Raw genomic sequence first — 14,938 nt, 5'->3', positions numbered from 1 at the left:
CCCGGTTAGCCCCGCCGGGCACACCCGAGCGGCTCCCCCTGCGGCAGCGGAGCCACAGGTTGCCGTGATGAGCTCCCGTCCGGGGAGTGCTTCGTCAGGTGTCTGCCTTGCTTTGGGGTCATGGTGCCCCTTTCTCAGAGCAAGGAGAGCTATCAGAACTGTGTGTGCTCTGAGGTGAGGTCTGCGCTCAGGCAGTTGCTACGGGGGACTTGGTCCATAATTGGTCCCATTAGAGGTGGCAGCTCCAAACTTTTGTGTTTATTCTGTGTAGGGAGCAAAAGTAGGGAGTAGGGAAGTGCTTTCAGGGGAGGACACAAGATGGAGAGCCCAGGATGTAGGAGTCCTGTGGCTGAGATCTGGGGAGGTGAGGTGAGGTGGAAGAAGGGAGATGTGGGGTTGGATGTAGAAGTTGGAAAGAAGAGATGGGGAAACTGGGGAAGCGTGAAGACACATGCTTAGAGTAGTTCCCTATCACCTTCTACTACTACAGTGTGAGAATTGTGTTGTCAGAAGCCTTTTGGAAAGTGCATGTAGACTTGTTGAATTTATACGACCTGTTCAAGATAAACATGCCATGTAGCCTTCAAGGCTCGACACCGATTTCTCCGTGTTTTCAGCCTACTGGGGAGTCGTGGGGGATCAGACACTGGACCTCTGTTTGCACAGCTTGCTCTTCAGGATGTCAGTGTGGTTTGGCTCCACATACAACCTTTAAGGTGAGGTTCCCCTTCTCTCCTTAATGTCAGTCCTTTACCATTCTAAAGGAACGGGGCACAAAGAAGGAGGCTGGCCCAGATCAGAGCAGCCTGCCGAAGTTACTCCTCAGCAAGTGCTAGCAGAGGACTTGCTGAGAAAAGATGCTTTCAGCAAGAGGCCCCTAGGTAGCAACTGGCTTTGAAGCTGCAGCAAGGACCATCGTCGTTTCTGATCGTGACCAACAGATGAACATTTGCATCAGCTCACAGCGTATGCTGAATGCGCAGCCTGCTCCTGACTCCTCAGGAACCACGCAGGCAGGAAATGGTGCGGTTCTCACTAGAGTTAAACTAAATACTGACACTGACAGCATCCATCTGTTACAGGTGTATTTTGGTTTTAATGATACATGAGTCAGTCATCTTTCGATCAGCGACATTCTGTCCTGGCTTACTGGGGAAAAAGCAGTGACTCAGAAGACAGGCGGCATCCTCAACTCTAGGCCTACTTCTGCCCTCTCGTTAGCTGGTGCAGCTCCTAAAATGCTAGGTTCATGTTCATCCCCTAGCACTCTGGCTTCGTGCTGCTGGATGATGCTTTGCAGCCTCACACCTGCATTTTTTGGCATGTGAAGTTGTCCCTGTGCGACAGCAGTTTGTTCCTTTCTGTGGAGTAGATGGGGTATGGGAAGCTAGCTATAAACACGCCAGACCACTACAACAGGTAAGCTTGGAATGGAATAATTTCAGAGGCAAAGACCTCTTTGAACACAGTTAGCGACCTCTGGGCCTCCTCTAGTGCGTATTTCAAGCCTGTTACGTAGTTTGGACCTTTGTCTTGGTTTTTCTTCTGGTGGCAGCACTTCCTGCTGCCCATGACTGTCTGAAGGCATCACTGGCAGGTGGGTAGGTGGATTGTCTGTCTTTCAGCTCGTAGAAGGAAAGTTAGTGGAAGAATTCCCGGTGATTTCTGTGGTTGTTAAATCTGGCCCTGTTGTACTTTCTCCCTGGAGGCAAGTGCCAGGGAGTTGCCCTTTCCGCAGCTCTGTCAGCTCCAGCCTGTTCACCATCACGACCTGTCCTTTTCCCCTCAGCAGCCATTATTGGACCCAAGTCTTGCACCTTTGCACTTGTTTCATTTTATTGTTTCAAATGCCATTTCAGCCTTTGCCGCCTGCAGGCACTAAGTTGTGCCTTTTAATCACAAGCTAACTTCTGCACATGCAACGCGTCCACCTTTTTCATATGAAAGTTTATTATGAACCTGATCCAGCACTCAATTATTTTGTGCTCAGGTTATCCATCTCAGTACACTTCTAGAAAGACCATAAGCATGTTCATTATATAAACGTGCAGTATTTTTGGCCAACTCCTGTCTTCAGAGGCACGACAACGAAAATTTATGCCTGCTGGCTCTAGCCAGCATGAGTATATTCAGCATTGCCTAAATAATGTGAATTACCAGGAACTACCAAAACAGTCAGGCATGGCCTTGCTTCTCAGATCTTCTACATACTTTGAGCTGATGGTGCTAAGCCATGACTTCCCCCCCCTTTTAGCAGAAAACTGTTTTCCTAGTCAGTTTGGTTTTCATTGTCATTTGATGATTCCCAGAGCTGTGGCCGTGCTGGGACGTTTGTCTAGTCTTTCCCACACCCCAGCCATCTGTGCCTTGGTGGGAGACAATGCAGTAAACCCAATTGTTGGACGAGCATCTGTTCCTTCTTTCTGTCTGGGCTGGCTCTCCCTCCCGCAAGTGCCGCGCTGTGGGTACAGCCTGTCTTCGAGAGGCTTTGTGTGAAGACTGGGATCTGCCTACAGGAGGGCCCCACTTCTACGAGAAGAGTGTTTGAGCGCGTGTTGAACTGTAAACGTGTGTGTAAAATCAAAAGGCCTTCACAGATACATAGGGTCAAGTGCAGCTCTAAATGTTTTCCTGAAGAAAGCAGTGTTTCCATATGTGCTTGAACAGCCTCCTGCAGTGGGATTGGATATACTTGGAAAACTGGGACCTCGCAGCAGCATATTGCATCGAAGCGTGTTTTTACATTTGTGCAGAACGGATGGCACTGCTGGGGGAAATGAAGAGGGGTGAAGGAAGACTACGGAGGCGTTGGCAAAGCTGAAGGACATCGGGTAAGACGGGCTGACGCTTGCCGTGCCAGTTGCAACTAAATTACTTAGTGAATTAATGGTTTTAGTTTTATGTAATTTGTTTAGGGTTTACAATACTGTATGGGAAAATGGAACATTTAATTGCAAATGCAGATGTGACATGACATTCTGTCTTACTGACTCTTTTTCAAGAGTGTAGGGAAAGGAGAAAGCGTAAACAGCTCAGGAAAAACATGCATTTTACATTGCAACGGGCTGTTAGTAAAGAGCTCTGATGCTTTATTCACATACAGCTTATAATCTTTTTGGTGTCCAGGGAAAGCATCCACGTTATTTATTTATTAAAAAAGAAAACCCAGTCTTCAGAACAATTTACGTAGTTTCTTCATAATGCTGAAGTCCAAGTATTCATCCAGAAAGCTGTTAACAATCCCAGCTGCACCCAGGGTTATCAAGCAAATCAGAATTATCAAATTCAAATAAAAGCCTGTTAACCTAGAAGCGGAAAGCAGAAAAATACTGTTACGAGCTGTACATGGTGTGTTTACAGTGAAACTGCTTGTCCACACCAGTTAAGAAGAGGTGTGGAGAATCAGAAAGGATGACTGCTGCAATGCTACCTTGGGGTGTTTTGGTAAGAAACCATTCCCGCACGTGACTGTTGCTAGGGAGAAGAGAGATTCCTAATATCCTCTCTATGGGAAAACTCTCCCCCAGTGTTTCATGTGGAAGTTAGGAACTTGCTCCAGGACGAAGCTACCTCATCCCATGACATGAAGACCTGTAGGTAAAGCCTCAGACAAGCTTGAGCGCCTCATTGCAACTCTAGGCGTAGGAGTGTGGGAGAGAAGCCTTCGGGGCTGGGGGAGAGGTGTGCATGTTTCTTACATCCACATCTGTTGGCCAGGTACTCTCCACTGAGCTGGGAGGTCTGCTGCTGGTTATCACTTTGACTTGGAGATGGATTTTTGGACCGGAAAGGAAGAGTGTTGATCCTAAAAAATCAGCGATCAGGGCACTTGCTGGGGATGGGAGAGGGACAGGTTATTTTATTTGTACAAAATGGAAAGCTCCCACAGAAGAGGCTGAGAGCGCCCTTCAGCTCTGAAACACAGAGCTCGCTTTTTGGGCACATGTGAGCAGGGAGCTTCCCCTCCATGCACGCTCTCCTGGGGCTGTTCTCAGCTGCCTTGGTGCAGACTCTGGTCTGACAGGCATATTCCAGGAGTTGCTGTTGGGTTGGCTTCTGCCAGCAAAGCAAGCAACGAAAGGTCTCTTTGGAGAATCCCGTCACGTTAGCATTGGAGAGAGGTCTGAGGAGCTTGTCAGCCTTTGATTTACAGCTAGCTATCCCCATACCCACAGAAGCTGAAGAGGTTGGATGCTCGGGCACCGCTGGGGGTGCAGGGAGCCTGAGAATCTCACTGGTGCCTAAAGACTTGATATAAGTAGCCTTTCTGGGCGTGCCATGTCTAGGCGCGGATTTCAAAATGGGCAAATAGGAGATCTCCTCAGTTTCAGGAAAGCACGAGAAGTCTTTAGCTTAGCCCTTTAAGTATCTGCCAGAGCCAGCTGGAGGGAAGGGTAAAGGATACAGCTCACTGGCAAAGGCCTCTCCAGCACAGAAACTGAGTAAGAAGGTGCATGTTCCTGTTGCATTCTTAAAAAATCCAGCCTTGGCAAATCTGAACTGCAATTCACGTAGTCAAGCGCACGAGCATGCGTCGTAACCAGCTCTTTGAGCACGCAGACCAGGTTTGTCTTTACAACTAGCACGGCTGTAGTCAGTGATTACGGTTGAGAATCAGTGTGGAGACTAATTACCTTCTCGCTATGAGGGCTGCTGGAGGCTTGTTGTATGTTTTGGGGCCGGGTTCTGCATGCCTGACTTGTGCTGACCTGCTGCTAGCTGAAGCACCTGCTGGAGGTCAGCACCAGCCAGGCCTGCAGAGGCTGGCCTAGGGAGCAAAGCCATTTTCTAGGGCTGCCAGGCTGACTCTCGGCCCCCTCTGTTCAATGCAAAGAAATTCGAGTCTCACCAGAGCGTAAAGCTCTGTCTAACAGTGAAGCCAGCTACTGTTCTTAGGCTTCCTTGGGAGGCTGAATCCATTGGTCTAAGAGTACTGAAGAAAGATTTCTTGAACAAAGGACTTTTTAGTTTGTTGATTAAAGAAAAGTCCGTTACGCTCTGCTTGTTCATTTATTTAGACTGTTTTGCTCCTCAAACTTCCATAATAGTTGCTAGTCTTCTGGTTGTTGTTCATTGCATCATTTGAATTACTGCATCTCTTATTGGGAAACATAAAATTGTCTCCATATATTTGCTCTGGAATATGTAGCCTCTCCCTTCCCTTAAGCAACAGCTCTTCCAAAGAGGGTAAAGGATTGGTGGAGACTGTAGCGTGAAGGAGAATGGTAATACCGGTATAGAAGCTATGGAAAATAGCCCTGTAGTACAGCCTCTTGCTGCTGCAGGATTATTCACTACAAAATAGTCTGATTGTTTTGTATCTTCCTCTAGAAATATACATCCCGAGTCTTTTAATTTTATGAGAAGCATATATCGTGCTGTTTTCCTTTTATGACTGATATGTGTGCTGGAAGAGGAGCCTTAGGTCAGGACACAGAAGATAGTGCAGTGGCTTCAGTGAAACAAGAAATAAACTGTGTGTTTGAGTGTTTATAGTGGAGGGGTGTTTTGCCAGTGTGCCTGTTTGTTGAAGTAGAATTCATGTTACGAGATGCTGTGCACTTAACGTTCATTAACGTATGCTTATCTGAAGCTGTGTTCTCTTATCTGTTTGGTAAAAGTTCATCAGCCTACAAGGCCAGATTTGCTTGCTTCCTTTAGTGCATTTTGTATGGCTAGAGTAAAGGTCTTAATGGGACAAACTGAGGAAAAATGAAAATAGCAGAGAGGCAGGCACTGTGCAAGCCTTGCCTGAGCAGTCTTCCATCCTACAGCAGTCCTGAGCTGCAAAACTGCGCTTCTGTTCTCAGACCTCTCCGAGTCTGGTTCCCAATATGCTCAGTACAAAGCAGGCACCCACAAGGTGAGCATCAAACCTTTTCTCTCTCGTGACCTCTAGCACGTGCACATCTTAACCTAGGCTTCTACTGTAACAGCCAGCTTCTTCCCTGAGGGTTTCCACTTCAGACCTCTAGCTGACGCTTTACACATGTTGCATTCAATTATAGTCCCTTTTCACTGCCAGTCCTTGGCTCTCAGCCCAGCTTCAGACCACAGCCTGGAGCTTTTAACCTGCATTCAGCTGGTAAATCCTTACCTTCCTTTCACAGACTGTACGTAACCATGGAAGTACTTGTAGCGGGCAAACACGTACAACACACCCAGAAAGGAAGCTAATTCTAAGAAAAAAAAAGATTAATGGGGGGGAAAAAAACAGTTAGAAAACTAAAAAATGAGGATCGTAGACAGACACTTCACTTATGTTTTCTAGTTGTACAGCTCTGGGGATTTTCATAGCTACCCATACCCTGGGAAGTTGTCTTGGGAAAGAATCATTCAAAAGAGATACATGTATTCTTAAACATTCACTACAGGAGGCTCTTGATACGGGTTTACAGATAGTGGTGAGCATAGGGCTCTCCAAAAAAATCTAAAAGCATTCCCTGAAAAGGAGATCTCAAGAACTGACAGGAATCTGTAGCCCCCCCCCAGTTTGGTGGTTATCCCAGAGACAGGATAGCGGGTTGGAGCACCGCGGCTTGACCCAGCGCTGTCATTTTGTATTGTTATGGCAGTTCATGCTAAAGGGGAGTGTTTGTTTTGGAAAGAGAATCTTATTTATGTTGTTAATAACCTGCTTTGCATTTATATAGCAGCTTTTATCCAAGGACATGAGAGAAAGCTGTAGTGAAGTTAGCTTTCTGACCTCCCTGTGGGAAGAGTATAAAGTCACTTCCATTTGATAGATGGAGCAGGGTGTGTAGGTCACTCCTATTACCCAGGACTAAGCTGGATAATTTTGTGTTCTTTCCAACCGTGCGAGTTGAGTATTACAGAGGACAGCTTTTACTGCGTTCCGGATTAACTTGTGTAAACATACCTATGGGAGATGCTCAGCTGAAAAAATGACTTAAAGGGGAGGTTAACATAATCCTTCTTTTCTTACATATGACAGCACGTGTCTGTGTTGCTGGTTAGCAACTCTCATCTTCTTCGATTCAAGAGTCTGTCTATGGGCACATGTACTATCTCGTATCCAGTTTGCTGACTTAAGTGGTGCTACTTTGGATTTACATTGCATTTGCAGTGGAGATGGGACTCTGTCTATAAGAAAGCACCAAAACAAAATTACTGTTTTGGAGCAAACATAGAAAATGGATAAGAAAGCTAGTCATTCAGGAAGGAGAGGTATAGTGGGCATGAGCTAGTTATCCTTTCTCCAGCCCCCCGACTTCATGCTTCTAAAACATCAGCTGGGGAAGGGTTAATAAAGCAGAACGCAAAAATTAGGCTCTGTCACAAGTTCTAGCTCTATGAGAGTCCACCCCATCACTGCTAGGAGACATCACGGACCCACCTTGGAAAGTCCAACGGAGTGAGAGGTATGAAAGCTCTGTGGCATCTGAGTTCAGAACATTTGGCCAAAAAACGCCCCCCTGCTAGGTGCCTGAGAAAACAGAATAGATTTTCCCAAGTCCCCGCTGCATACCTGGAGTACAGTATCTATGGCTGGAGATGCCGCTGTTATGACTGTGCATCAGTGCTCAGTGCTGTGTCCCAGAACAAACAAGTCATAGCCCAGTGGTGGTGTCACTCATCTGGGATGTAAAAACCCAAAGGTTTGCGGGCTTGAGCTCCATCAGCCAGGGGTCCGGCCACAGGCACGAGTGCTCTGACCTGAGTCTTTTCAGGCTGCCTCCTCCCCAGGGACGATAGTTATGCTTGATGTCCTGTGAGAATTGTCCCATAATGTGCAAATAATTGTTAGTGGGAAGCATCTGGGAGCTGCTTTTCTGAATGATTCGCCCTGCAAATCCACTGAATGTATGATAAATGTGCCATACACTGCCTCCTTGGTTTGCAGAGAGAAGTGAAAGCTGGTGGGGCTATGTGAACTGCCATGACTTAGTGGGGATTTCAGTGTCACTGAGCATTCTTCCAGGAAGGCTATACTAAGATAATGCAATTAAAAGAAGGGAAAAAGATGCCTACAGTCATTTACCTCCTGATAAAACTAAAGTGTTTTAAAAAGTGATGTAAAACTTCTCAGTCCGAGATAAAAACAAAAAGCGTTTACCTTGATTAAAAAACCATCCTGCAGTCCAGAGGACAGTCAGAAATATTGGGTAAAACTCCACACAGTTTTGTCTGCAGAATAAATTCGAAAGAACATTAGGCTGGAAAGGAAAAGAACTATGGGTGGGACTTTCAAGGAGAGTCAGCTTTGGCCTCATTTTGTTGCCACTAAAGTTAATGCTATCGAATCCAGTGGGAGCACAGTCAAGCCAGCATTAGGTGTTCTTAAAAATTCTCTCCTTTGTAATCTCAAATACTAACTATTTCAAATATTTTCCTGGTATTTAAACTTAGACAAGGGTCTGGATCCCAACTACATGGAACTAAATAGGACAAATAATCCTAAATCAAGTGCCTGTGCAGCAGAGAGGCAGGAATTCCAGCACATGGATGTGATGTTAATCACTTATCTCCATACTCGGTATGCAAGTTTTGTGGGCCAGCATTCCCAGGACTGCAAGAGGAAGCACAGAGCTGCGCATGGGCAGCTTGGATTGCCCCGCAGAGGCCAACTGCCTTTATGAAGTGCTGTCAGGCACAGACAGCACACGATAGATCTTCTTATGGTGAGGACCATAACATCTTTATTTGTGGACATCATCAGTTTTCCCACCAATATTTTGTTGGGATATATTTTCTTGGTTGTTCTGAATGAATTTCTTTTTAATGAATTAGGCGTCCTTCTATATCTAACATATTCTGTTATCTAATACATTGTCTAATGTATTCTGTGTCTCATTATTGTTGTCCACTACAACTACAGTTACAGCAGATGGACTGTTTGAAATAAATATAAGTAGTTTTGCATAGGGTCATTAGCTAATCACAAACTGAAGCCCTTTAGGAAAACGCTGTCTTCTTAGCCAGGCTATTGCACCGTTTTCCACTGTGAAGACAGAGGTTTTCTGTGCTCGTCTTCCACGTGTTTGGTGTTAGCCACAGCCCAAGAACTGACAGCACAGCTTGCTAGATCCAGAACATCTGAATTCTCTAAGTTACAGTCAATTAGCTCTCAGCCCCTACTTAGGTTTGGGTAATCTGATTGCCTAGTTTGATCAGAATTTGAGCAGTGACTGTTTTAAATGAGCTGAACTTACCCCATTATCATTAAAATAATAGCTGAACCATTTGAAAAGCGATCTGTTAATTGTTTTTCTTCTCTTTTTTTTTGAGCAAAGGATGCAAAGAAAAGGTAACATTTTAAGATTATGTTTTTGCTTCTCTTCTGGATTGAATTGTTTTTCATTGCCACCATCTTAATGATCTCTGGACTTACTGTGCACGAAATGTTCTGTCAAATTCTGGAGCTCCAGTGACAGCTGGGGGCATGACCTTGTGCTTCATTCTTGATTTCCGCACCAGCCAAGCAAAATGACCTGTAAGCAAAAATAAGGGCTCGCGAATTACACGGTTCCTCAGCTCAGTTGCGTCCCTAACACGTCAGTAATTTTTTAACTAGAGATCATTGTTCTTCAGCTCTTTCCATTTTGTTTGACAGAAAGAGACCAATATTAGATAAACTAGTTTTTCCCTACAGAAGTTTAGATCTTATCTTCAAGAGTGACACTCATGAGGAAGGGGAAAAATTGCTATTTCAGAAATATATTCATTCTCTTGTTGCATTTGCTACACTAGCTATGACTTAAATATCCTTCCGCCTCATCTGAATCCTAGAACTGCACAGCCTAGGAGCGGTCTACTCACACTGCAGTGGCAGTGTGCCACCTTAGCAGTATCTCGGTAACCAAATTGCCCTGATGGAGGTCACTTCCCTACTTGCTTGAACAGCATATGGTCATTTTGCTTTAGTGACGCTAAGAGCTACGATGCTTTGGAGTATGGGGCAGCATTACAACCTTTGGAAACAAAAAACTGGTCACCACCTCTTTAAAGTTATTTACCCATATCTTATAGCACATGCTTTTCCATCTGTTGTTACTGTCTCGGACTCTCAAAATTCAGTATGTTGGAAAGAGCCGAGAGCTGCAAATGGGGAGGCTGTAGCCTGTTCCCTGCTCTCCCCCCTCATCTGCTGGAGAGCTCTGAGAGCTATCTGTTGGAGGACCTATGCTGCTTCCACCTCCACTGATTGGAGCTGACAGTACTTACCTGTCTTGCAAAAACCATTTTTTAGAGCTGATGCAGTGCCATGAAAAAGACAGATTACTTAGTGTACAGTGACTAAATATCAGCCACTTACCAAAAAACCCCCAAACCAATCAAACACTATCTCTGCACTTCTCACCTGTATTTCTAGGATCACTTCTGATGTGTGTATGTATACCTCATTTTACTGATGTCCTCATTGCAGAAGTCTCCCCCTAAAAGTTGAACAGAGGCTCACAAGGACAGAAGGCAATACACAGACAGCAATTTTCTGTACGCAGCAGAGCTATTGGGCATCACCCTGTTTGACTTTAAAACTCCCTGGGTACCTGGAGTTATTTTTCTGGCCACGTCATAGCCACCCGGTGTGAGAAGCTCGCTATCTACCTTGTACCTAAACTTTACCTAGATCCAGAAACCAGGCACCCACCTGAGTTCACTAAAAAGACTTGTCTACGGGGCAGGCCTAGAGCATACCTTCTGTCCTCCCTTCTGGGAGCAGTGGCATTAAAATACAGCTAGAGATATTAGCGGTGCTGCCCTGTGCACCTCTTATGTCTTAGCCTTGTGGCCAGAGTCTTTTCCCAAAAAAGCATTTTCCCATCTGTCTTCTCCCCATATAAGTAATTATGGGCTGTGTTCAAGTGACCTCTTAACCTTTCTCTCCAGAGACCAGTCAGAGCATCTCAACTATCTCTCTGTAAGGCAGGTTTACAGGACCTTTCATTGTATTTGCATCCAGCAAGACCTCCTCCACTCCCACCCATGCATCTCTTGTTGTGCCTGGTGATTCATCCATTATTTGCCACCTTGCAGCTCTTTCAGAAGGGAAGAATGGTAGCAGGGAGGGTTTAGGGAACATGCTTCATGGAGACCGAAACTTGTGGAAGCACAAGAATTACCTCTGAGAAATATCTTCCCGGAAAACTTCACTGAAAAGTTGCATTTTAACTTCTGTCGCCCTCAAAATGATATATTTTTTATGACAAAGGCTACGTGCTGGCAAGTCTTGCCTGGCTTATCAGTCAAAGTGGTAGCTGAGCCGTAGTGTTTTGTGCAATGGCGTTTTTCGCCAGCAATGCGCTCCTCGTTTTCTGGCCGCACTGGGCCATTCAGTGCTCACAACCAGTCTGGGACCAGGTTTTTTCTACGGAGGAACTAAGGCAAGCCAAGGCGGCTCATTGCATCCAAATCAGTTGGAAAAAAAAGCCTTGAACGAATGCTGGACAAAGTAAACTTACTGGAGGAAATAAGAAGATTAAGGCACTGTAGGGGCCAAATTGTTCTTGTTTGTTCAGTACAATTAACCAAAGCAAATCATCAAGGCCATGGTATAACCCTGGCCTCAGCCGTAACGCGATTTGCCCTTGCTATTGCTTGGTCAGCAAGGCTCTAGTTTGAGGGGCAGAGATTTGCACACGGGAGACTCTGGTTAGCCGTATGCAGAAACAGGTTGTGGTAGTATGATAGTACGGCCGACCATCATAAAATCCACTTCTTTAGTGGCTTCTACTGTGATTGACGGGAACTTCGCTTCAATTAGGGACAAGTGGGCTTTTATATGCCAATGAAAACCAAGCTGTGGCACTGCGTAACGGGAGAACTAGAGTCATGTCTGTCACCTTAAAAGAAAAGGTGAGCCCGGTGTCCAACAAGACAGGTACCAACCAGGGACTCAAAAAGAGCTCAGGAGAGGAATAATTACTGTATTTTTTGTTAACTGCATAGAACTTGCCTTTTAGTTCCTTTCTGGTGAATGGAAAGTAGCGATGTAACTCCAAATTTAAGTTTTGTGATTATGGTTTAACAAGGGCTAAAGTAAATAATAAAGCAATGGGAGAGCTCTTCTGCCCCACCCACTGGAGGTGCTGTCGTGAGGACTCCAGAAAGCATTGCAGCAGGAGTAAGTAAAGATTTTCAGAGCCTTTTCTTCCCCCTGTATGAAGTTGTTCAATTCTAGCAGGCTAAATTACACGACTGAGGTAGTTACAAAGTACGCTTGACTTGCCTTTGTTTGGTTTTTTTTGCTTTCATCTTCAGGTGGCATTTATGGTTACTGAGTTAATATCTTTATTCTGAAAATAGGGGACAAAGCAGGCTTTCAGGGAACATTACTCTCAAACATTTTATATGTGTTAAAAAGCTTGTAGAGAAGCTGCTACCTGTATTGCAGTGTATGATAGTGCATGTTAATTTGCATGGCCTGGCCTAACAACCTTTTAAAAAAAAAAATCAAATTCTTTTTAATAATGTCTTGCTGGGTCCTGGAATTACCAAGAGTTGATTTTAAAAGGTGCTAGTTCAGAGAGATGCTTCAAAATAGAGGAGTAGCCGGATTCCTGTCCTCCCTGTTCTCTCCTATATCAGTGACTGGGATTCACTCCGTCCTTTCATTGGATTCCCTTGTTTTCCCATCAGTCTACAAGGCACTAATCTCTCAAGCAAATCTTAGCTGCTTAGAAGTGGATTCATGACTGGAAACCACTTTCCTGCATTGCTCCTGCTCTTTCTTTCTACCCTAGAGCATTTCTTGCACAGCTTAATCTTCGACCTGATTCTTTGAATAACTCACGGTTCTGAGACACTGAATCTTGTACCTCTGACGACTGCTAAGCGAAACCTGGCTTCCAGCACTGCTTCAGGGAGGCGGTATTGCCCATTAGCACCTTCCTAACTCAGGACCCGAGACTCAGCAGAATAAACAGAAGAGCAAAGGGAGCACCGGGTGCTGTGTGTGTTGTGTGTGTTTTGTTCCCAGCAAACGGTCAGACGCTGGGCTACTCCCCTTGCATGAACTGGTTATAACACATGCTTACGGTGCCGGTTTCGCAACATTCATTTGAATTCCCATAAATTAATCTGTGTTGGTTTACCCATGCTAGAAGGCATGCTGAAAGTCAGCCAAGCTGCGATGATTTAAATCAGATCGGCAGAGCAGATTCTTACATAGGTGTCTCTTTGGGCTTGATGTCAGACTGCCAGTGTAAATTAAACCCCAGGTTATCTTGTCTTTTCTATGATTGTAACATAAGATTAACTAATATGGATTAACCATCACAAGGAAGAACATAGGTATTTTCCCCCTCCCTCCGCAGTTTCAGTATCTGTACAATTCCTTGAGTTTTCAAACTGCAGTACTTTTCCGGATAAAGTTTTTTGTTTGGTTGGTTGGTTGGTTGGTTTTAATCCTTCACACTTTTACGTTAAAAATCAAGACAGGGAAGTTGAACTTTCACAGAATTTGATGGTAAATATTGCCGCCAGAGAGAAAAGTTCTGTGAAGATCACAAGGGTATGTTGTAGCTGATCTGATGACAGAAAAACAGAATGTAAACTTAAGTGCTTTTTATTTGCCTTGTGTTGTGTTGGGCTTTTTTTAACCTGGAAGGGTCACATTCTCAAGCTTTTTTTCTGCCAGGTACCAATGTTATTTCAGTAGTTGAGGCTTTGAGAACAAATAAACAGACAATCAAGCCACATAGATAGGTTGCTAGATAAGTTGGCAGTGCTATAGATATTTGAAAAAAAGGCAGAGTAATTATTTTTAACTTGCTCTTAATCTCATACTAGTATAGCACAAATGCCTTCAAAATGTATCTTGTGTCCTGGTGTAAACACAACTATATGAATCAACATATTTCAAAGACAATAATGACAAGCATTAAAAATGCTACTGCAGTTTTAGACTGAAACACAGCAAAAAAAGCGTCTCAGACTTGCCCGCTTCTTTCCCTAGTCCTTGATTCTCAGAGGCATATCAGCAGGGGATAAAATAAATCCATTTAGAAAAGAAAGAAATGTAAGGATGAGGACATAATGTGGAATATCTCATATTATTGCTGCCTGGTGTAAAGGTTTGCTTTCTTCCTTCATTTCAGATATTTAGTATATATCTCTATTTCAGGAAACAGTTTTTGCAGCGCTTTCAGTCCAGCATTGGTGTATTTGATTTCAGAAATTTACTCTCACTTTTGAGGTTTTCAATTGTATAGGTGCCTAAATAAGAATCAAAACCAAGGCACGATGTGGCTTTGGGGTAACTTTACGGCTAGTTACAAGCTCTCACAATAGTATGATTCCAAAAAGTCAGCAAACAAAATAGAATTGAAATCAAACTAGTTTCTCCCACAGGGAAAAGTAATCTGTCCCACTGAGCCAACTCCCTCTCAGACTACAGAGAGGGCAAACAATGCTCCGGTGAGAAAAATCTTAGGAGTTCTCAGAAGTTAAAGTTACAGAGCAGCCAGTTTATCACAAAATAATTCCCAGTACTTCAGAACCGGTGGAAACCTCCCCAAGCCCCAGCCACGCAACCCCACAGATCTTACATTGCTGGAAGGCGGAAAGAAGAGAGACAGCCGCAAGCAAAACTGAATCACCAGCCATGTTCCCAGCAGCTTCCACGTGCAAGCAGGATGTGTGCATAGGAGAGCGAGCTTGGGTGAGCAATAAGGAAAAACAACAGGTGGGAGAATTATAGTGCTTTTCAGCATTGCAACAAAGGTCTGCCCTGCAAATAGAACAGCCTAACTTTTTGAAACAAGAGTGCAAAATTATGGCCATTTTTCATTCCTGAAAAAGTTCAAATACAGTCAGCCAGCCCTGCCTGCCTCTTGCCTGTCTGAAAGCGCAGAGAGAACAAAAACAGCCTTTCCTGACTCTGTGGATTCAGCTGTTCTTTTATGTCTTAGATTTCAGTTGCAATCTCTTTGGGGGCGAAGACTTTTTGTTCTGTGTTTGTACAGGGTCTAGCGCG

General features: G+C 44.5%; 1 protein-coding gene across 1 annotated transcript; it reads right to left on the bottom strand.

Moving 5' to 3' along the window:
- Nucleotides 1-3,172: 3,172 nt before the first annotated feature.
- Nucleotides 3,173-14,568, bottom strand: MGST2 (microsomal glutathione S-transferase 2). The gene is made up of 5 exons (XM_009290299.1): nucleotides 14,511-14,568; nucleotides 9,353-9,452; nucleotides 8,078-8,148; nucleotides 6,098-6,179; nucleotides 3,173-3,305 (listed from the first exon to the last, which is right to left on the bottom strand). The coding sequence occupies exons 1-5, from the start codon at nucleotides 14,566-14,568 to the stop codon at nucleotides 3,173-3,175; spliced, it is 444 nt and encodes a 147-aa protein (XP_009288574.1).
- Nucleotides 14,569-14,938: the final 370 nt, after the last annotated feature.

The sequence above is a fragment of the Aptenodytes forsteri genome, unplaced genomic scaffold (assembly GCF_000699145.1).
Source record: "Aptenodytes forsteri isolate BGI_AS27 unplaced genomic scaffold, ASM69914v1 Scaffold125, whole genome shotgun sequence".
NCBI lineage: Eukaryota > Metazoa > Chordata > Aves > Sphenisciformes > Spheniscidae > Aptenodytes > Aptenodytes forsteri.
This window is presented reverse-complemented; position numbering and strand designations above follow the sequence as displayed.